The 23,969-nt window shown below is 48.3% G+C and overlaps 1 protein-coding gene across 2 annotated transcripts in view; it reads left to right on the forward strand.

The window, feature by feature from the left end:
- The window catches only part of LOC138473107 (zona pellucida sperm-binding protein 2-like), an 895,281-nt gene that overhangs the window by 685,329 nt on the left and 185,983 nt on the right, over positions 1-23,969 (forward strand). For both annotated transcript variants that reach the window (XM_069611626.1, XM_069611625.1), the window contains exons 11-13: positions 2,257-2,426; positions 2,504-2,595; positions 2,693-2,823. In XM_069611626.1, the coding sequence (XP_069467727.1) occupies positions 2,257-2,426; positions 2,504-2,595; positions 2,693-2,823 (393 nt within the window). The remainder of the gene's footprint in view (positions 1-2,256; positions 2,427-2,503; positions 2,596-2,692; positions 2,824-23,969) is intronic.

The raw sequence follows: 23,969 nt of genomic DNA on the forward strand, positions 1-23,969 counted from the left end.
TCATTCTCCTACCCTATACAGGGTTCCATAATCCCACACACTTCTGTGTACCTCTGTAGGGAAGATGATATGACCTCCCTAAGAAGTACTGGGCGGAGGAAGAGTAGGGACTACCTATGAGGCATATGGAAACTGGGACAAAACACAAGGGACCCAGTTGAGGGTGAGAATATCAAGGGGTTCTGAGACGATGAAGGGGCGCGGAGCAATGCAGTGTGCCCTGTGTAACCAACATGAGCAGCCTATACAACTTGGAACAAGTAAGTCCAACCTGACAAAAAGGAAAGACAGAATTCACGGGTTGTCTAATCCTTCCGGTAGGAGTAACGAAGGAAGCACTGAGGCATTCCGGGACATCAGGAAGGTCCGACACTGGTCAGGGTAAGAGGAACAACCTAGCGTACTGTTGAACTAAGGCTCTGGGCATTCTGGAAACCAGAGAAGTGCAGAGGAAGAGAACCGCACGGCGAGCAGAGCTAATGCGGTCCTGCAAACGTCCTGCAGAGTCCAGAGCCTCCTCGGACCGTGAGTACGTGGGTTGCTGAAAAGGCGTTGCAGGACTAAAAGTTGAATGCAATGGAACGGGCCGAAGGAGATCACCGATATAGGGCCTGGGACCCGTGCAATAGTCAAGAGACTATTTCATATTGTTGGCCATCTGATAGTACTTGGCAGGAGAGTGAACCAAATCTACCCAGGAGGTAATTAAAGAAGAAAAAGTCTGGAACCTGCACCTATATGAAGATCACTACGCTTCATAGTCCCAGTAGCTGGCTGGTTAGTGAACTAGGTGGGCTGTGAGAAAGAAGCCTAAGAAAGGGCAGGTGAAGGGAGTCGCCCCTCTGGGGTGTTTGAACATTATGATAAAAGCCAAGGGAAGAGTTAATCTCTTGGCATTCTGCGAAGCCTAAAAAAGACCATAAGAAAGGCGTCATTCCCCTTCGTGTTTCTGAACATTGTGATAAAAGCCAAGGGAATGGAGTTAATCACTTGGCATTGCGAGAAGCTTAAGGCAGGCCAGGGGAAGGGGGTCATTCCCCCTGGTATTGGGAACATTGTTAGAAACCCGTGCAAGACCAAGGGAAGGGAGTCCCTCTCTTGACGTCAAGGTTTTGAAGTTGGAATATTGCTTTATTTGTGAACTGAGACCTTTCAATCTGGCACTTGGGGTGGTGCCTTTGAAAAGAACTGCAACCTGGTGAAGGGAGTAATTCCCTCAGGAAATAGTCCCTTCAGACTACTGGCATGGTAGTCCGCTCTACAGTTTTCTGCATTAAGAAGACTCACCAGTTTTTTTGTTTAGTTAGAAGTATAAGAGAAGGGAATAGGTTTTGACATAGGAGGGTGAACTTTTGATTAGACATCCTGACACTTCCTTAGCATTGAGTGAGGCAGGGAAACCCATCTTAGTAATAGGGTCAGGTAGGATTTTTTCATTATATTCTCACAAATAAGTCTTTAGCATCAATCGTGCCACCTGTGTCGGTCGCCTTCTTCCACACTATTACATCATATACTACAGAAGCGTAGTATACAAGCACGCATTCGGTCCTAAGAGTCCCAGCATATTGCCTTTTCTAGTTCATTAAGAAATTGCCTGTTATTTGATACTTGAGTACAGTAAGGAGTAATCTTCTATAAATGTTAGTATACTGTCAAACTGGCACACAGTTTGCACTCCTCACTAGCCAGTGGTTACTGATATTTGACTCTTGGCAATTAAGAAATGATGTGCTGTTCATGTATGGGATTGAGGTAGCAACTGACGATTATATGGTTGGCTAGTAGATTGCAACTTGAATTGTTGCCCCGTACTGTCAAACTTGTGCAAATATCCAACTTGGCCAAGCGAACTGATCTAGAGGCTTGTTCTTTAATCCAGGTCCTATAATTCTAACTTTCAAGGAGCATTGTACAGCAAGGGAGTACATGTCTGACTCTAGAAAACCATGGATTTTTAGGCCTGGCCAGGAGGAGCCATATTCTGGCATATAGCAACACGCAATCGTAATCTAGTACACAAGCTTGCTTTGGGGTGTGTGGGCCTTTTGAAGGGTGGCATCCATGGCGGGGTATCAAAAGAACTTGAAATTATAGCAACCGGTTGGGAAGCACACTCATTGTAAATTGTCAAGTACCTCAGTGAATGTCCATATGTGTTGAAGGGAGTGGGTATACTAGCATTAGCGCCTTTCCAGAGTGTACATTTGCTTTGGACTTGTGACCCTAATTCATGGATTATGGCTTTCGTTGCAGTGTGCAATGCAGATGGATTTATGGATTTTGAAGTGGTTGCTGCCAGTACCATTCCAAATTTGAATCTTCGAACAGTTCGAGTTAGGGATTCAACTTGTCTCCCATACAACCAATCCAGCGACAAGGTGTTCTTCCACATCCCTTTAAATGGTTGCAGCACCACAATAAAGGTAAGTGTTAAATAATTTGTGGTATACTTATTTGAATTGTCTTTGTATTGTGCATTTGAAATGTTCTTTCTTTGTAGTATGAGGGTACAAATGCAGTTTATGAGAACGAAGTCCGTGCGCTCTGGATCGATCTTCCTCCAAGCGTAATCGCTAGAGAAAGCGAGTTTAGGTGAGCCAATACTTTATTCCTAGATTTCTTTGCACATTTTTTCTGTCCTAGTTTCACAATCTAGATTTGTTAACTGTGATGTGTATTGTGGTTACAGGATGACTGTTCAGTGCTTTTATAATGAAAATGCTGAAGCCGTAGTGAGAGCAGACGTAGGGACTCCAGTGCCTCTGATCACTCTTGCCCAAAATGATGGACCCATCTCTTTCCTATTGAAACTTTTTCCAGGTAAGATTTAATTTGCCTTGAACCATCGCCTTTTGCTTTTTTAGCAGTAAATCTTTTACTTTCATTCTGCTGTTTGTGTAGTTTTTCACTTGGGGGGAAAGTCTTTAGTGCGCTCACAGGCCCGGGGCATTGGGATAGTCTGAGGGAAATAAATAAACCAATGGGAATTTGTGTTCAATAAGAACGGGAGGTGCATCGGAAGGGCTGTTCAAGGCTTTCAAGTACAAAGGTTCTGGATTTTGTTAATGGTACATGTACATAATTTATAATTACAAATGATCATGTATGTTTGACAGTACCAATTTTGCAAGGAGTGCATAATGTACTCTTAACTATAAGGGTGCAGAAGGAGGATTCTGACACAAAGGTGGCATGTTTGGGGCTAAAACCTTTTATTAGGTAGTAAAGCAAGAGGAAACTTGGCTTTCCCTATTCTTAAGAGGGGTTTCCTTGCCTCAACTAAAGGTCTAAGGTGACTGTCGGGATGTCTTAAGTAAGAATTTCCACCGTCCTGTGTCAAGAAAATCCTACTTCTGGCCCTTACGCTATAACCTAAAGAATAGAGCGGTAGTGTTCTTGGTACCAGGATAATGCCTCCCTTCTCTTGGGTTATTGTCCAAGTCGCCATATCATGTTTGCTTGGTGGGCCAGGAGAATGTCTCCGTTGTTCTGGCGGTCGGTCTCAAAAAGCCTGGGGGAAGGACTCCCTTTCCACGGGTCACAAAGTTCCAAAACATTATCAATGTTCACTTGCTAGGTGGACTAGAAGAATGTGTCCTTTTTCCTGGCATTTGGTCTCTGTCTCAAAGACCCGGGGGAATGACTCCCTTTCCCCAGTTATCTGCAAAACAATCTGACAACCTGGGGGAATAACTCCCTTCTCCATGTCTTCTCATTGAGTTTCACACTTAAAACGCCCAACTCGGAGTGTAGGATGATCCGCGACCCTGGCTTCTCTCCGTCTTGAGTCTGGCCCACTTGGTCCATTTCCCTGCCAAGTACTGCCACGAAGATGACGACTCGTATGACTGTTGGATTTGGACCCCGACCCTGGTTTCTCTCCCCCTCTTTGTCACCTTAGCTGCCTCGCTTGCCAAGTACTGCTCGTTGTTTACATACCGGGGTTTTGCCTTCTGTATCTTCCAGCCCCTACTGGTTCCTGTGCCTCTCCCATGACCTTCGGGTTTCCGTGATGCGCAGCTGGTTCTTCCTGGAGCCTCTCTCCTACTCGGTGTGCTGCACATGTATCTCCCTTCTCGTGGATCTCGTGCCTCGTCCTTGGAGCAACAGTCTGGATGTTGCCTCTTACGTTCGCGTCACCGTTGGCCAGCCTTGCGTTACTGTCTGGAAGCAGTCGGGGTAAAGGAGTCCTGTTGTCCTCTTGACACTGTGAGCGGACTGCTCTCAGCTCCGTCCTGGCCTTCTATGTGCCTCTTTCGTGCTTCACGGCCTCTTGTCCTGGTTGACTGTCTCTCTCCAATAGGCAATCCTTCAGTTTATATCGCATAAAAGGAACCACGTCTGTGCGGAAGTCTAAACTGTTGCAGTTCCTTCTTTGTATTGCTCTTCATTATTCCTGGGTCTCACCTCGTCCTGGTGCTTGGATTACATATGTTTCTCCAGCATTGGATCTTTCTTAGATTCACGTACTGTGAATATTTCCCAGAGTCAGGCTTGGAAATCCTCGGTTTCCTTATTGTTTCCCTTGCTTAAAGCAAAGAAAACTTTCAGTTTCGTAGGCTGTCACCCTTGTTATGGGTGCTCGAGAAGTTAGTTAACTATGTAAACATCAGTACAGAAGAAACCTTCATTTGTCATCAAGCCTTCTGGTCAACGAGTCTCGAAACTTAACAGATTGTATTTATGTATTGCTTATTTCTATGGCGCTTATACAACAAGACAGTGTTTCAAAGTGCATCACTGAATATGCCGTCGACGATAAAGGTGTTATCGACCACATGGTCGCCACCAACAGGCCCTTACATTTGTTTGATGGAAGGCAAAAGGAAAGCCTGGTTTAAGGCCTGTGCCACCTGTGGCCTTAATGTCTGAGAGGGAGACGAGCACACAAACTGTATCCACTATCTGTACCCCCATCACACAGTAGAACACTGCGAAATGTGTGAAGGGTTCAGTTCAAAAACCCTAAAGGACCGGAATCGTCGCCTTGTGTACTGGTTAAACGAGTTCCAACTATCCCTTGGAGTCCACGAAGTCAGAAGAAAGACCATCTAAAAAGCATAAGCGCCACGATACCCACGGCTACGAGCCATTGGCGGGGCAAGAGGTCTTGATGTCTAAGGAAAAGAGGCCCTTAAGGCCTCCCAAACCTCATCAGACAAACCAGGGCCCAGCCTGTCGTCCAGCAATTTGACAAAGGAAAAGGTAAGAAAACCTTCTACAGAGTCCCAGTCGCCCAGAAGACACCGTAAGTCTACAGTCTTGGTGATGACAGGACAGGGTGTTAACGCCCCTCCAGACACCCCACCCATCGTCAAGCAAACATAAATTTAAGGGCCTGTCGGCGGTGACAAAATACTCAGACTAAATTCTTGTCCATTTTGTCACCTCGTAGATGAGTGATAAACATCGACAGTCGACTACCACATCCATGGAAAGAAAAACCCAGTCCGCGGTGGATACGAGACCCCCAGGGACAAGCGGGTCCTCATCGGCAACAAAACACACCACGAAAAAGTCTGAAGAAGCAGGGGCTAGGGTCCCATTAACTGGAGATAATGTGTTGGGAAAGGCTACACCTAAAGTCCTCCCAGAAAAAGAAGACCCTACAGCTGGCACTATCGCATAGGATGCTCTCCTCCTAGGGGTAGCTCAGGCACAGGTGATCCCATCCCCCAATCTAGCCCATTGCTTACTTTGGGGGTGATCCCACAGGACATACTGCAGCATGAAATGGATACTGATTTTGAGGCACAACAAGAACAGCAGACACCATTTTACAGATTCAGAAGAGTCTGTAATCGTGCAGGAGCAGAAACAAGCCTTGGCAGCTCAGAGGGTGCCTACAACCCCAGGGAGACATATTCCCTACTGCACTGTCAGGGCACCAACAAGGCTCACAGATCCTAGCAGAAGTGCTGCACCCCACACTGGGGCCTAGTCACTTTGACGCACATCAAACAGAAATGCAAGTAATATTAACAAACCCACAAGCTTTTGTCTTTGCAAGTTCTGTCTTCATTGCAAAGAGTCATTGCACAGCTGTACCCGGCCTTAACAAAGCCTCTGCTTCCTATGTTGCAAGCACCAACCCCAGTCCATCAGCCACATCGATCGCCCTCCCCTGTCCAGGTCCAGGTGTGTGGCATGGTCTAGGACGCAGTCTTACCAAGAGCCCTCGCAGTCCAGGTCGCGCTCGGCAACCAGGCTACCCCTGGGGTCAAGGGGCAGACGAAAGTCACCCAGACAGCATAGGACTCCTATGCCACTTCAGCAAGGGCACTCTCCACCCCTGAGAGCACACAGGAAGAGGGAGAGGTTACAGACACTGATGGGGTGAAACACAGGACACCACTACGTCAACCTTGTTGCACACACCCCAAAGGGATGACTGGGATACGGAGTAGCCGGCTGAGGATCCTCCATCAAGAAGCTCAAAAACCTTCTCCGCCAGATATTTCAGCGTTCCAGAATATGATCACAAAAGCCTGCCAAGAATTCGGCCTCCTTGCAGCAGAGGACAAAAAGGAATGCTTCCTATTTGATCACATGGGAAAGAGAAGGAAGGCAATAGTCTCCATAGCGATTCTAGATCATGTGTGGGAGGAAGGCCTGAAAATAACGACCCCCTTTTACGGAGCCGGCAGATAAGGGTTGGTTGGATTAAAAAAAAATCAACCCTCCGGTTTAAATGCCAAAGTATCTTACCTTGCAACTGTCCCCGGAATCGTTTGCGTCTCTGGCTACGAGTCGCAAGGCCCACTCTGACTAGCAGAAGTGTGCGGTGCCCACAGAGCAAGGGCTGTAAGCAGGATGCTTTTGGCAAAAAAGGTTCTGACAATAGGAGTTACCACCATCCCGCCAGTTCCCTGGCCATTATCGCCAGCTACGATCATCAGATGTGACATAGGCTAGCGCCCATACTCTAACATCTTCCAGAGGACAAAAGGAAGGAGGCCAAACCAATCCTCAGCGGGCGAAGAGGCGACGAACCACATTATACATATTGCAGTGGACCTGGCTGAAACGGGGTGCAAGCAAATCTACAATGGTGTGCTATTAAGAAGCCAGGGTTGGCTCAGATGCACAGACATTAATAATGAAGTCTGCCACAAAGTGGTAGACTTGGTTTTTGAAGGGGATAACCCTTTTCGGACCCAAGATAGATGAAGACCTCAAGGCCATAAAGACAGACTTGGACACGGTACGCCTCCTCACATCGTTGCAAAACCGGTGGTCCTTTCAGCCCTTCAGAGGAGCCTCAAAGAGCAGGATCTTCCACCTCCACTTGAAGAGGTAGACATTCCACGAGAGGGTTGCATCATACACTCAGGGGTATAATGATCCGGTATACAGGGTATCCAACCAAGGTTATAAGAGGTATAAAGACTTTGGAAAAACACAAAGGCGCAAGCAGGCAGGTTCCCAGAGTGGTCGACGGGGGAAGCAACAGTGACTATTACCAAATACTAAGACAGGTGGGGGGTGGGAGGGAAGGTCTTGCATGTTCAAAACTGGAGAGACATAACATCAGACAGGTGGGTGCTAGAAGCAGTAGCCTAGGAGCATATCCTGGAATTCACAAAGCTCCCCTCTGAAATACCTGCCCCTCCACCCCCAAGTCACAACGCACCTGCCCACAGAAAAGTGTTAACAGAAGAGGTGCAACACATGTTGGAAAAAAAGGGGCCATGGAAAAAAATTCCACTAAGATACAAAGCAAGGGGAGTTTACTCCTGATGTTACTCCTGATGTTACTTTGTGCAAAAAACCGGACGTCAAGTGGCGACCCATTTTGGATCGATGCAAACTAAACAAATTCATAAAGAAACACAAATTCACCATGGTGACTCTGCAGCAAGTCATAAAGGTGGTGCAACACCACAACTATCTAGCGTTCTTAGACGTCCAGGATGCTTACTTCCACATTCCAATTCACCCATGGCACAGGAAGTACTTACAGTTCATGGTAGATGGGGGTCAACTACCAATTAGAGTGCTGCCATTCGTCCTAAAGTCGGCCCACGCACATTCACCAAGTCTCTCGCTCCAATAGCTGCCATCCTCTGCAGGGAGGGCCACCAGTGCCGGGGCACAACGCTCCACTTCGGAGATGGTCGAGCAGCTCCAAAACCTGTAACTTGCCATCGATTCCAAAAAATCTTCTTCGGCCAGGCAAGAATTCTCCATGGGGGGAACCCAGGAGACATCCATCGGCAGAAAGAGTGAGCACACTCATATTACCGATGGCTAGCAGTGCATCACTGCATGCAGCTGCTGGGAACTATGGCATCTTGTATCCCACTAATTATGAACTGCAGGCTCCATATTAGGTCCCAGCAGGAATTTGTTGCGTAAAATTGGTCCCAAACATCTGGAACATGGTGGGGACAAAGTACAAGTCTCATCCAAACTGGCCCAACGGCTTCAGTGGTGGGTGGACAAAGTCAACCTCACGAAAGGCAACCCACTCCAAGACCCACCGTGTCACAAGACACTCATCACAGAGGTCTGTGTTGGGCTGGGGAGCCAACCTTGACCAGCTACATGTACAGGGCTGTGGACCACCTAGGAGACATCTCTACACATCAACGTCCTTGAGCTGTAAAATGGGTGCTGAAATCCTTCTTACCAGTACTCGAGGGGCAGTCGCAAGCGTCCTAACAGACAATACTATGATGATGTACTACCGCAGGAAACGGGGGTTGGGGGAGCACGATCCAAGACTGTCCCTGGAGGCACAACACATTTGGCACTGGTCAATACCACATGGCATCTCCCTGCAAGCATTCCATCTTCCCAGAGTCCAGAGTCCAGAACCAAGTGGCGGACGGTCTAAGCAGACAGGCATCTCAAAGCCATGAGTGGGATCTTGATCGCAGCTACCTGCAGCAACTGTTTCACTGGTGGTGGTCACACGTCTGTAGACCTATTTGCCACCAGTCTAAAAGTGAACCATTTTCCTGCAGAACCCCTTAGCGGATGTCCATGGACGCATTCTCATTGCCATGGAGCAACCTGTTCGCATACGCATTCCCTCCCTTCCCGGTCATACGCCAGGTAGTACAAATGATCAGAGTTCATCCATGCTGAGTAATACTCATTACTCCAAACTGGCCGTGCCAAACATGGTACTCTGACCTAATCCAGCTCTCGGCAGATCAACCAATACGCCTTCACAATCACCTGGGCATCATTTCGCAAGACCATAGGAAGATTTTGCATCACGATCCGCAGTCCCTACGGTTAACAGCATGGTTCCTGATTTTGCAGAGTTTGGATGTCTAGCGACCCCTCGGAAGGGCAAGGACATTTTGGCGGCAGCCAGGGCCCCTGCCACCATTAAGTCATATAACCTCAAGTGGAAAGGTTTCTCTGCTTGGTGTGCAAAACAGAAGGACATTCAACCGCTCCAGGTGCATCCGGAACAAATACCGTACCTTCTCTGCTTGGCCAAACAGGACCTGGCACACATTAGTTCGAGTAAGGGGACCCCCCTAGAAGGCAACAGTTATAAAACACTTTCTGAAAGGTCTATTCAGAACATGTCCACCAGTAAGAACACCACCTCCATAATAAAGCTTGAATACAGTCTTAGTGGGACTGATGAAGCCGTTTGAGCCAATGGTCCTGGCCCAGCTCAAATACCTCTCCTAGAAGGTTGAATTCCTGGTAGCCATCACATCAGCCAGGTGAGTGTCAGAAATCAGGCTCTTGCTGTCAGCGAACCATATTTAAGGTGCTGCTGACTAATCTACGATTAATCACGAACCACAAATATACAGCCATTGCCTTATCTGCTTTTTTCCAAAAAGCTACATCCTCAGCAGAGGTAGTTCTACACTCTTTGGATGTAAAAAAGGCCCTTTAGAATCTCAACGCGACTGTTCCTGCCTTATGGACCAGGTAACAAAAGGAAAGCTCTTTCAAAGCATGGCATTACAAGGTGGATTTCATCTGTAATTTCCTTCTAACATGTCAGCAGGGAATACGCTGAGCTCTGCTCCTCCCTCTGCCAATGCCCCCCCACCCCCCCTCGCCCTTCCATGCCCGCTCCACAAGAGCGACAGCAGCCTTGTGGGGCGGGCATGTCCATTGCAGACATCTAAGCATCTACATGGTTGGTCCCACTTCCTTCTCTCTCTTCACTACTGGGCACACTTGCAGACTTCCTCCTCCTGCACCCACGTGACGACCAGACTGCGTAGATTTCCCCCTAACTTAGAGGTAAGCCCAGTGGGGCTATGCTAGGATTTCCTGCACGCCTTTCATTGTGCGACTTGACCAAGCCTTTTTTAGTTTCTGGGCTCACTCATGAAGATTGGTGTGTCCGTTGCTGCATTCATCATTTACAGCCCTCGCATAGATGCTGCCTCGTGGCCCCGAGGAGTTTAGCGAGTCAGCTTCATCTACTCCAACATGGCCCCTGAGTGCCTCTGTTTGCGCTCGGACTGTGGCTGAGCTGATTGGCCCATTTCCTGCTTATCTGGCCAATCAGTAAGCCGACAGGCAGGTGTGCTTGCCCATCGACCTAAAGCCCTCACCAAGGCCCCTGTCTGGCCCTGTCCGGCTGGGGAAGGCACCCCACTATACCACCATGCCATATCCTCTAAGCCCTCCCTGTTCACAGTACTTGCTAATTGTCCCTGCATTCAGGAGCAATATGCCACCACCCTTGACCGGTAAGCACACCGGATCTCCTGCCTGCACCAAATCTTCAGCTGGGTGCCTACTGACTCTAGCCTCCTTTGCCCCACAGCACATTGCTAACGGGTTGGTTACTTGCTGTACGGAATGGCATGCTTCTGCTGCCTACTCGTGCCTAACCCTTTTTATGCTGCACTGTTGCTCTTTAGCTATGTCAATTCTAGGTGTGCTTTTTAAATTGTTGCATCCTCAACTAGCCCCGGCTTCTAGGCCACCTTGTGTGCTGTCTCATGCCTGTGCAGCATCTACTCCTGCTGCGTTACTCCCCTCTTTACCTTCCTTTATGGTTATATTCTGCTCTCCTATCTTCTCCAACTGCTATTCTGCTATTCTATCACCTATCGTCCCTCTCGCAAAGCCTGGAAGAAAACAGTTCTCCTTTCTTGTAACCCTTGCTTATTGCAGACACCTATGTCAGCGCTACTTCCAGACAGATTGTCACTGATATTCTCTTCTGTCCCCTCTCCAGACCTATGGACTCCGCATCTTATCTCCACGCTCGATGGTGGCACTAGATGGGAAATACTCTTGGCTGGTTTCTCATCCTCGAGGTACATCATTGTCTATCACAACAGCACTATCATGGCTCAGGGTCTTCAACCCAATCTCCTCCTTGCCTGGAGCATGCCATCTCAACTTCCTTCTTTCTCCTGCTATCCCTCCTTACTCATCACCTCCTTCACCACCTCCGACTGGTGTACCACCCTCCTGTGCTCCCCCTGAGAAAATCTTTAAGGGTGATGACCGGCTGAATTTACTTGATGCTTGTTCTGCTATCAGACATTCTTCTGACATTTGCCTCCTCGTTTAAAACCTTGATCTCGATGTCTCTGCGCTGGTTCAATGCCAGCTCAGTTACTGCTTTTGACTCCCTGCTCCCTGATGGGGAGCAGGTGCAAGTGGATCTAAGTCACCTGGCCTAAGCCCCGCCCACCTCGTGCCTTCCTGCTTGCCGCTCTTTTCCACCACTTAGCAAGCTCTGCCCACCTGGTGCCTTCCTGCTTGCTGCTCTTTTTCACCACTTAGCAAGCCCCGCCCACCTGGTGCCTTCCTGCTTGCTGCTGTTTCCCTACTTAAGGAGCCATCCAGCTTCTTTTCCTTTGCAGATGGGGAGCAGGTGCAAGTGGATCTAGGTCACCTGGCCTAAGCCCTGCCCACCTGGTGCCTTCCTGCCTGCCGCTCTTTTCCACCACTTAGCAAGCCCCGCCCACCTGGTGCCTTCCTGCTTGCCGCTCTTTTCCACCACTTAGCAAGCCACGCCCGCCTGGTGCCTTCCATCACCGTCTTGTGGCCAATGCTGGATTTGACTTTTATGGACTTCATTCACGGTGCGTCACTCTTTCTCAACTCTCAGGCTGGACTTCCTTTGCATCTTGTACTCAGGGTGGCCCTGAATCATGCTGTTCCCATCTTCATCTTGTATCGTGGCTTGCAACGTTGTGTTACTACTGACTTCTGCAATTGTATTCGCTCTCCACTCTTGCTTCTCCACTCTTTTTGACTGCTTACTCTGTTCTCTCTTCCTTTCCCTTCTCCCTTTTCTTATCTCCTCCCCTTACTTTCTTCTATGCACTTACTCTATCAGAATTGTCCCTGGACCTAATATGATAGCAACCTCGTCTGTTTCCTCCACCCTCCCATTACTGTTTTTTTCCTCCCCACCACCCCTCCAGCACGATCTAAAATGTTGTCGGGCCTAGTATGATAGTCGCTTGTTTTGTTCCTCCCCTCCCTTTCTGCACCCCTCTCCCTCACCTTTTGTTTTTCTCCGGCTCTACCAGAAATGTGGTCAGGCCTAGTACGTTAGTCGCCTGTCTGTTTCCATTTCCTTCCCACTCTCCCCCTCCCTTCCTTATCTAGGTCTTAGCCCTTGCACTATCTGAAATGTTGTGAAGCCTAGTACGGTAGTCGCCTGTCTGTTTCCATTTCCTTCCCACTCTCCCCCTCCCTTCCTTATCTATGTCTTAGCTCTTGCACTATCTGAAATGTCGTCAGGCAGAGTACGATAGTTTAATTTCACATCCTTACTGTTCATGGCCTTTAAGAATGTGGTTGTATTTTCCCTTGTTCCCTCCCTTGCCTTGAAGCACTTTGAAACCCATTGTGTATAGGCGCTATATAAATAAACTATCATATCATGGCTACAAGATCTCAAAGCCTCGTCCCAACCATGCTGGCAGTGGCGTAGCCTTGATCTTCCCTGAGTGGATCCCTTCTTCCCTCATACCCACCCAGTCCTACTTCTCCTTTGAAAGCCTGGTCTGCAAGCATGGCATCTCTACCACTTCCTCTTTGACCATTGCCACCATCTACAGGTACCCAGACCCTATCTCCTCTTTTCTTCCAGAATGGGCTGATTTCTCCCCCCTCTCCTGACTTCTACCTCTAAACTCCTTTTTCTGGATGACTTCAACATCCACCTGTATTCTTCAATCACAGCCTCCACTCTTCCGTGACCTCTGCACCTCCCTCGCCCTCCCTATTCTCCCCTCCATCCCTACCCACTCGGCCAGACACTCAATGCCGTCATCCATATTGATCTCTTGCTCTCTACCGCTCTCTCCAGCCCACTCTCCTGGTCTGACCCCACACTCCTTTCCTTCCACTTTGGACCTCTCAGCCCTCTAACCTTACCTCCCCCAGCTCTGCCAGCCACATTTGCAGGCATCCTTCCAATTAAGTGAGTTGCTGGATTCGCTCCCACCTTCACCTCCCCCCTCCTCCAATTACTGACTCAATCATTGACTCTGCTCGCAACAATCTAAGTCTCGCTATCACTAGCACTCTTGATAATCTTGTCCCTGTCATGAGGATCCGTCTGAAACCTGCCCCCAAGCGTAACACTTGGTACGACTGATCTAGCAGCCCTGAAACGCAAGTGCAGGGCTGCTGAACGGAAGTGGAAGACCTCAAGCTCATCCTTTGATAAACTGGCCTGTCGCCTCCTCCAAAGGCAATACTGTCTCCCAATTCTCTCCAAGAAGAGGGCCCACATCCAGACCCGCGTTTCTGGAGCTTCTAACAACAAGGCTAAACTCTTTAAAATATGCAGGGAACTCAACACTCCTTCCGCTGTGTGAACCTCGCCTCTACCCTCCCAGGCCCTCTGCACTGGCCACCTACTTCACTACTAAAACTCAGGACATTGGGTTTGCTCTCTTCCTCCCCGCTACCTCTGTCCCTCCATCACCCTCGGCCCCTCCTCCTCCCAAATCCATTCTTTCCTCCTTCTCTGCCATCACATCAGACAAGGTCATTCGAGTTGTCCGCTCTATGAAGGTATCCTCTAAACAGGTCTCCCCCTGTTCTTCCAGAACTATTAAGGAAAATGTCGCCTCCCGGCCCCCTGCCCCTGCACTCAGACTTCTGTAATCCATCCCTTGCCACTGGGTCTTCCCCTCTTCCCTCAAGTACTCCCTTGTGCACCCTCTCCTGAAAAAACCCTCCACTGACGCTTCATGTCTGCTTAACTACTGCCCCATCTCTCTCACTCCATTCCTTCGGAAACTTCTGGAGAAGTTGGTCTTCCCCCAACTGACCCAGCGCACTGAGCTTGTTGGTTGCCTACACAACCATCAATCTGGATTTCGAGCATCCAGAGGAACGGAAACTGCTCTCCTGAACACCCGTGAAGAATTGCTTGCATCTCTTGATTCCAATTCACCTGCTGTTCTCATTCTACTCAATCTCTCCTCTGCTTTTGACACGGTTAACCATTCCATCCTCATTAAATGGCTTCATGACACCCTTGGTATCTCGACGGGCACTGGACTGGCTGAGCTCCTTCCTCGCGGACTGTCCCTCCCAGGTTATCCTGGGTTCTTTCTCCTCACCCCCTCGATCTCCACTTGTGACGTTCCCCAGAGGTCTAACCTTCCGCCTTTGCTCTTTGACATCTATCTCGCCTCTTGTTCACCTTATCTCCACTTTCTCCCTGCACTTCCAGTGTTATGCCGATGACACCCAAATCTTTTTCAGACTATACTCTGCATCTCTTCTGACATTCCCGATTGCCTGTCCGACATCCTGTCTTGGTGTGCCAACAACTATCTCTGTCTCAATGCCAGCAAAACTGAGATTCTTCCTAAAGGGACTTGTGTCCCCTCTTTTCTGCCCTCTCTGGCTACCCTCGATGGGTTCGCCCCTGTCTCCTTCCTCTGAAACCAGAAACCTGGCGATTTCGACTCCTTTCATTTTTCACATATTGGACCTTGCCAAGGAGACCCATTTCCAACTCTACCTCCTCCGGGGCACCCTCACTTTCTCCCAGAAGCTTAATGTCTCCAGAGCTCTGGTACTCTCCATGCTGGACTTTTGTTACAACCTCTTCCTTAATCTACCTCCTCTCTGCCCCCACCAGCTAATCCAGAATAGGGCTGTGAGACTTGTCCTTTGCTTCAAGCCCAGGAACCATATCTGTTCAGCACTAAAATCTCTTCACTGGCTCCCGGGTTGCTGCACAGATCAAATTCAAATCCCTCTGCATCATCCACTAGGCTCTCTGGGGCCGGGGGCCACGCCATCTGTAACTCGCTCTCACCAAATACTCTCCTTACAGATCTCTCAGATCCTCTGGCTCCAACTCTCTGCTTGTAAAGCGCTTCTCTAAGAAGAGAGCATGCGGCCGTTCCGCCGCTCTGGAACAGCCTCCCCCTTTCTCTCCATCTTGAGCCAGATCTCAAGTTCTGCAAGCACCTCAATGCTTTCCTCTTCTCCTCCTTCCCTCTTTCCCTCCTGTGATAAACCCCTCAGTCTCTGTGATTGGTGGCCTGGACCCTTGGGTGTCCTTCTGGGACCTGGCCTCTTGTCTGATCACCTGCAGCATTGGCCCCCGCACCCTCCCTGCACTTGCCTTTGGGCACCACTTGGCCTCTACTGTCTCACAGGCTTGTACTTATTGTGTGGGCTGGTGACCCCTCTGCCAACTAGTGGTCACTGCCTGGCACTTACCTGTTGCCTTTACAACTGGCTCACTGGCACTTCACCCCTCTGTGAAACTTCTAACACTTACCCCCACCCCCTTTCCCCTTCTCGCTCTCTGCACAATCCAAATGTTCACATGGCCTAGTAGGACCACTTCTGTGTTTTGCTCATCTTCTGTTATCATATTCCATTATTCTGCTGTTCCCTTCCTTCTGCCCTGTGGGTGCTTTGAAACACAATTTCTTGATGTACAAGTGCCTTAGAAATGACCAATAAAATAAATGCCTTTACATGGGCCACAAAAAATGTTCTTTTAGTAGGCTTTGTTGCCAAGATAATTGGATGTCCTAAGTGGGCATTGTGTAATATTTTAGCTCTTGCCATCAGCGGGGTGCTACAATCCAAAAACTGCATTCCTCATGGTTTGTAATGGGGCATACCACCTCAATTTATGGCCAACTCTCCTTAAGGGGAGCCATGCTTTCCTGGCATAAAACTGGCATGAGGGGTTCCTCATTTAGCAACCTATCCCAGTCCTCTCTAGCGATCACGTCACAAGCCAAGAAACTGAAGTAACTTTAAAAAAAAAAAAGTATTGGTATGTTTGCATGAGTAACAAACCATGTTACTCATGCAACCCCCCGCCCCCTGCCGTTCTTTCCCCTCCCTCCACCCCCCGCCCCCTGCCGTTCTTTCCCTCCCTCCACCTTGTCATCATTCCGAGACATTTTTTCCATGGAGTCCCCACAGGTTTACAGAACCGCAAAACTTAATGCATAACAGGCGCTTATTGCTGTTGGACAGGTACAAAGCCTAACCACCCTTTACTATCTACCACCCCCGCACCCCACATCAAGGTCCCAACACTGGAGTAACTTGATAGGCATTGTCCTTCACTACATGCATTCTACCAGTACTCAGTGGGATTCTTGAAAGAGAACCAACCACAACATGTCTGTTACCCGCCTTGTGCATCATAGTGAGTCTAAATTCTGTAAGGCATGCAGTTATGATCTGAGACGTTGCTGGTGCCTCTCGCATGAGGAACCTGTACTAAGGGCTTCTGATCAATAACAAGGTCACACTCTGCACTCCACTGCCGCCAATGCACCAGCACACGTCGCTGCCTTGTGCCAAGACCCTACTGTTTCTTAACGTAAAGAGTGCGACCCACCAGTTGTGCACTCTACTTGCCTCGCGTTTGGTCAATATGCTGCTTACCCATTTTTCATTGCTCTCTGTCAGAATGGAGAGTTGTTGCTGTATGAAAGGTCAGAAGCTCCTTGTTTCGTTAACTTGATTGGCGCCTTGCTTTTGACCCCTTGCAAAATACGCTCCCTTTCAGACTAATCTGCACATTGACTCTGTCATTACCTGGAAACCATTCGCAACATTGCAAAATATTAGTACAAGTCCAGGAGACTATTTTGTGTTTACACTTTGACATTGAGGCACCCTTGACAGCCTCTAATAGGCTCTTGTTGGGCTTTACTCCCGCTTCTACTAGGGTGTGCCTTAAGTAATACATTTCAATCAGGTGCATCTTATGCTTCCTGGTTTGAGGATAAGACCATGCTTCTATGATATGCAGCACTCCTTGAGTGACGTGTGCATGTCCACAGTATCTGTACATAAGATGTAGTCTTGAAGGTACAGTGTAATTGGGTGGTTTATCACAATTTCTCCAACTTTTCAGAAATTGTTGCTGATTTGAGCTAGTCTGAACAGCATGATGGTATTCTGGAAGTCAAGGAATGATTAATTTTGCTCCTATCTTGTGAAAGAGTCCTCAGATTTTGGGAGGGGGTAACAGTCGACTTGAATTTGATAATAAGTACTCTTCGATTAATGCAAAGCCCTATGGTGATGGACTCCCAATTCTTTTGGTCCCTAAAACGGACAACAGTTTAAAACCCAATTCCTTGATTATCTGATTGCCCCACATATCTGTGAGCATCTTCTGCAGATTGCCTTCTAGCCTGAATGGAGCTTTCCTCACTGCATAGCAAAATGATGTAGTCCCAGTACAAAGCTTCAACTAAGGCTTAAAGCCCTTTAGCTTAAATTAGCTTAGAATAGGAGCACCAGTTAGCTTTCATTCGTTTCAAAGACTATTATGTAGCGTTAACGCCTCCCAGAAGCTGATTACATTCTATCCTTGCAGGAAGGTGACTATTGGATGGGTGTTTGAGCTATCAGACTACCCAACATTGTCTAAGCCTTGATTATTTGTTGACCGCTATTTATGTAGCACCCTTCTCCAATGTCCTTAACAGGAAATCAACATCTAAGGTACAATAGTATATAATTAGCAAATCAAGCAAAGAACATCAAAACAGGTCAACAATTATGCTAAACAAGGTTCTACTTGCTGTAAATTGTCAGTAAAAAGCAATGTCCAACAGATGTTAAACACTTCTTAAAAAGAAAGGGCATAGTCGAATACCCAAAGCAAGAGTGTTGCAAAGTTTTGAAGTCAAGCATTGTAAAGGACAAGTAGATATGAGTCAAAATTAAGAATGAAAAGATCTAGAGGTTTGATGGAAAGAAACCAAACCGCAGAAGTAATATGAAGAAAGAGCACATATATATTTTAAAATAATGAAAAGGAAACTGAAACCGGGCCCAGATAGGGAGCCAGTGGAGCGGAGTCAAACGTGGAGAAATTCTAGCCCAAAAATCAGAGCTGAATACTAAATAGAACAACATTGTAACAAAGTATGAGGCAAACCAACATCAAGTGAGGAACAATATAAAACCAGAAAAGAACCAAGATTTGTAACTGAGATTACAGGCAATTTTGGAAATCTGAAGTAATAGGGGGAATGAGATGGAACGCATAGGCTTGATTGTCACAGAGGCTGGAAAGAACATTTCAATCTTCTTGGGATTAGGGAGAATGTGGGAAGCAATCCAAGAAATAATAATTAGCAAGAAGATCACGGTTGATGTAAAGTCAGTTAAGGAAGGAAAGGACATGAACAACCTGAAATTAGTGATGAGACTAAAGTAATAGTATAGATGGTAAAACGGGCTCCCATATTGAATTGAGAATTCCTAAAGGGGAGATTGGCCCTCGCGACATTCAAGTGACGCTGCAATTTGAGGCAACCGGAGAGCTTGCCTGCCTCTTCTTTCAGTCGAACTTCATCTTCCAATTTGTTCCACAAGTGAGCTCTATTTTTTAAGTAAGATGAGGTGAGACTCATGACCTCCCCCGGAGGACCGCCTTCATAGCATCCCAGACTCTGCTAAGGGCAACATCACCAGTGAAAATAGGTAGTTATGCATTCCCCAATCTCTGTGGATAACAGTATCTTTAAGTAGTGGGTTATAGAATATCCACGGTCTCTGAGCCAAAGGAAAGAGACCCGAGACTGAGAGAAAGACCGGAGCATGGTCGGAAAGAGCAACAACATGGATCTCACTCTCCGAGATCGAAGGGGCCAAGGTCTTCCAAGAGCATGTCGATCCACAAGTATCCCAAGTACACATGAGAATGGTGCATATAATCTCCCAGAGCCGGGTGCCGCAGCCGCCAAATATCAGCCGTAGCTCACATAGGAGCTGCATGAGGGCCAAGGAGTTCCTGAAATCAGTCCTGGTAGCCCATAGGGTCTTATCTAAGCAAGGGTCAGGTGCGACGTTAAGAACACCCCCTGATGACCAGGGACCATTCAGTAAAGGAGGTCCTGTAGAAATAGGGCCTGGCGATTGTTGGGAGCGTAAGCCGGCACAAATGTGAAGATGTTACCCAAGTATGATTCCTTGACCCCCACATACCTACCATTGGGGGTCGCATAGGACTCCTGACTTAATGAAGGGAGTAGATTTTGCTGATAGGATGGCTACGCCCCTCCTCCTGGAACCACTTGTGGCAAAGAACCCTTGCGGAAAAAAAAGTATGAGTGTTCAAACCTTCATCAGCCCTCAAAAGGTGAGATTCTTGTAAAAAGACTATGGACGGGGAGAGGTCAAGAAGCCTGGCCATGATGGACTTGCGTTTCATCGGTGAGTTTAAGCCCTGAATATTCCACATGAGTGTGGACCGTGTGAGATTCTGTGAAGTGTGCGGAGTGCTAGCCATTAGCAATGCCATGCGATATCTTAAGACTAGTAGCCGTTCTACCTGCCCCAAAGCGAACTGCCCTAAATGGTGTCTGCAATCTGTGTCCATTGTTATCTTCCCCCCAAAAAGTCCCCCAAACCCTCAGCAATGGAGAACACCTCCAACAAACCACAATCAAAAATTCAGGTCGGTAAGCGACCAGACTAAATATAGGGCAACCTGCCGCGGGGCGGAGCCCGACATACAACTGAAGTTTGAACCACAGAAGCCTCCAACGAGAAAGAGTGAAGTGTTCTGCAATCCAGTAAACCAGCAGAATCTCCAGAACGAGGAACCATCAAATGTCAAGAACAATCTGAGAAATAAAACCCCAGTTCACCATCTCAGTAGGGATCACCCAGGTGTGTTCGTCCCCTTCTTCCTCTGGCCGCTTCCAACTTTAGTCCAATGGCCCACTCTAACGCCAGGGTGGGCCGCCAGGTCCGGCAATTGATCCGCCGCCACGGATGACCTAGCTAGGTCAGGTGATAGAAGCTGCTCAGTGTCTTTCATTGTGGAGATCAACCAAACCCTGTTCTGGTAAGTAAAGTGGCAAGCCATAGGGAACCTCCATCTGTATTGAGTTTCCTTTTCACAAAGCCATTCTGTGAGCGGGCAAAGCAATTTACGTTTGAATAAAGTCACTCCTGCCAGATCCTGATAGAGGGTCAGGGTGGAGCCTTGAAAACCGATCACGTTACGTTGTCTGGCTGTGGCTAGGATCCTTTAGTTCAATTTATGTACCTGCATAGAAACACCTGGGGTGTAGTTGCGGTGCGTCCGATCCTGCTTGATAGGGTCGTCTGCTACTGAGTCGGAGACATAGGCCTCCAGGTCGCAGTCTAGGATGTCGATTGTGTAAGGAACTCATGGTGGCAACAGTAAAGACAGACACAAGTGATCACAGTTCAAGGGTGTTTATTGAACTTTATAATGGGTGTGATCAATGCCTATTCTAAACCTAAATCTAAGCTGGGAGCAAGTTACGACCATCAAATAATAAGGCAGTCCTAGTGGCGTCTTGTCAAATAAAAATAAGGCCTATCATTTTTTTAAAACTTCCCTTCCCTACGTTTGAAGCACAGATCAAGGCAGGACTCTGCATGAGGTTCACAGTTCAGTTCAACAATATCAAAATCCTTCAGAGGCGAAGTCTCCTTCTTGCAAAAGTCTCTTGCCATAGAAAGCCTGTGGTGGTTCACAATGACAAACAAAAAATTCTCTGTGATCTTGCACCTTGGGTGATTGCTCTTCACCCCAGGATCTCCCTCCATCAGGCTTCGATGCTCCTTGCAGTTTTGGCCTCCCTACGCCCTTTAACACAGTTCATATACTTTTAACACAGTTCATGCATTGCTCATTTTCATGAGAAAGTGGGTGTTTCTCCTAGCTTTCTTTCGGCATCCCTCCGTCGAGTTCACACTCGCCTTGTTTTAGTTCACAACCTTACCGGAAAGCGGGGTTCCCTTCCCCTAGCTTTCTTTCTGGCAACGGGTCAGACTTTCGATTGTACAAGGGATTTGACTAAACCGGTTTGGTGTAGCTGTCTCCTTGCAAGTTCGGCCTTGCTCGAAGTGTGCTTTTGTGCTCCGCCTTTTATTCCTGTGGGAAGGTAAAGGTCCATCAAGTGTGTGTGCTTATCAATTGCCTGACTGCCTGGCCAGTGTGCTGGGACATGTTAGGTAAACAGCTCTGGTGTTAGGCTGTTGTCTGTTACAGTGTAAAAGTTTGTGTGGGAAAAGGGGGTGGAGGGGGCTAGAGCTTCTAAATATCCTACAGGGTAGGATGGGGAAAAGGTGTTACAGGGAAGGGGATACCGCATCTCAACCCTTGGTGTCCCACTTCCACTCCCTGAAGATCCCTCACCCAGTTGATCCTCCCTCACTGGTCCATCCCCAGGAACTGGATCCAATAGCGATGGCCGTGTCCTGGCCACCTGGCCACCAGATTTCTGGGGACTAGCGGGTGAGACGCGTCAGGTTTCTCACAGTTGACAGTTGAAACTACCCCCCCTGATCTGCATGTTATTGCGACGGGAGCGGTTATCAGTCTCTTTTCTGGGGGATAAGTACGAAGACTCTGTCTAAAATATTCTATGCGCTGGGCCAAGTCACTCATCTCGAAAGACTGCTAACACAGAGTAGTCTCCGCCTCAGCGTGCCACCTCATCTAGGAACTTATCCATAGCAGCAACCTTACCTGCCATCTCTGCTAGGCTGCCTTTTATGTCGTTCCGAATTTTGTCGAGCCACTGCTGCAAATCCTCCTTCGTGGCTATCTGCGAAGATCCCGAGGTGCCCTCGCTGTGGATCTGGACCACTGTGCTGATATCCTTACTACCGCGGGCTCGAATCTGTAAGAGGGACGCAATGTCTACTGCTAAATTTTGGGGTTTCCCTGACTTAGCCATGAGATGGAGTCCAGAGGTTGAATCTGTAAGGAAATCCGGAGCGTTGGATCACAGTGTCGCTTGCTAGTATGTTCACCAGGTGTCCCGGGCCCCCTGCAAGGACAGAGACTAAGATGACTGGGTCCAGATTTGCTAGCAGCCAGGAGACTGGCAAACTGCACTACTGTAGTAGGATAGGGTCCCCAGGGGCCAAGGAAACAGTAGATTGATGAATTCCAGATGTGGACACACAGGTCGCAATACAGACTCTGGCAAGAAAAGGGCCCACATCCTGGCGCAGGTATCTGGTGCATCCAACAACTCAGCTGAACTTTTTAAAATTTGCGGGTAACCAGGCAACCCTTCTGCAGTCTCCTACTCCCCTTTTCCGTCCCAGGCCCTCTGCAACGCACTGGCCACTCACTTCACCCCAAAAACCCTCAACATCCTGAACACCCTTGCTACCCTCTCCTAACCCCTCCTAAACCCCTTACCTCCGATGGCCTCCTAGCCACCTTTCTTCTCCTGCTCCCCTGTCACACCTGATGAGGTCGCCAGAGTTGTCCGCTCTATGAAGGTGTCCTTCAAACTGGTTTCCCCTTGCTCTTCCAGAACCGTCAAGGACAACATTGGCTCTCTTGCCCCGATCCTTGCTGATTTCTCCAACTACTCTTTTGCTACTGGATCTTCCCCTCCTCCCTCAAGCACTCCCTTGTGCGCCCCTCCTGAAAAAAACCATTCAGCAGACCCTACTTGTGCAGCCAGCAGACCCTACTTGTCCAGCCAACTACGCCCTATTTCTGTCACCCCCTTCCTGGGGAAACTCCTGGAGAAGTTGGCCTCTCCCCCAACCCCCAACTTACCTCACACACTGAACTTGTTGGTGGTCTCCATGACCATCAATGTGGATTCTGAGCATCCAGAGGCACGGAAACTGCTCTCCTGAACACCCGTGAAGAACTGCCTGCATCTCTGGATTCTAACTATCAAGCTGTCCTCATCCTACTCGATCTCTCCTCTGCCTTTTGATACGGTCTAAAACTCCATCTTCATAAACCGGCTCCATGATATCCTTGGTATCTCTGACCGAGCACTGGACTGGCTGACGACCTTCCTAACTGACCGTCCATCCCAGGTTATTCTGGGCACCTTCTCACCCACCTCTGTCTCCACATGTGGTGTCCCCAGGTCTCCAACCTCTCCCCATGGCTCTTTAACACTTAGCTTGCTCCTCAGGCGTGCATCATGTCTTCCTTCTCCCACAACTTCCAGTGCTACACGGACGACACTCAACGCTTCAAACTTCCTGCTGCTGACCCTCTTGCTTTTTCCACCATCCCAGACTGCCTATCTGCTATCCAGTCCTGGTCCACTTCCAATGATCTCTGCCTCAATGCTAGCAAGACTCAGATCTTTCCCATTGGGACCCCTGCTCCTGCCTTCTTCCCCTTACTCTGGCTATCCTCTGAGCTCTCCCATTCTCCTTCATCCGAAGCCAAAAAGTTTGGAGTCATGTTCGACTCCTCTCTCTCGTACCTCCCTCACATTCAGGACATTGCCAAGAAGTCCAACTTTCAACTCTTCCTTCTTAAAGGAATTCTCTCATTTCTCACTTTACCCCAGAAGTTCCATGTTACCAAAGCTCTGGTTCTCTAGTCTTGACTACTGTAACAGCGCAATCTTGAATCTATCCTCTTCCTCTATACAATCCCTCCAGCTAATCCAGAATAGGGCAGCCAGACTTATCCTTGGCCTCAAGCCCAGGGACTGCATCTCTCCTGCCCTAAAAACTCTTCACTGGCTCCCAGTAGCTGTACAGATTAAATTCAAATCCCTCTG

This window comes from Ambystoma mexicanum, chromosome 8 (assembly GCF_040938575.1).
Source record: "Ambystoma mexicanum isolate Mex_15411 chromosome 8, UKY_AmexF1_1, whole genome shotgun sequence".
Lineage (NCBI taxonomy): Eukaryota > Metazoa > Chordata > Amphibia > Caudata > Ambystomatidae > Ambystoma > Ambystoma mexicanum.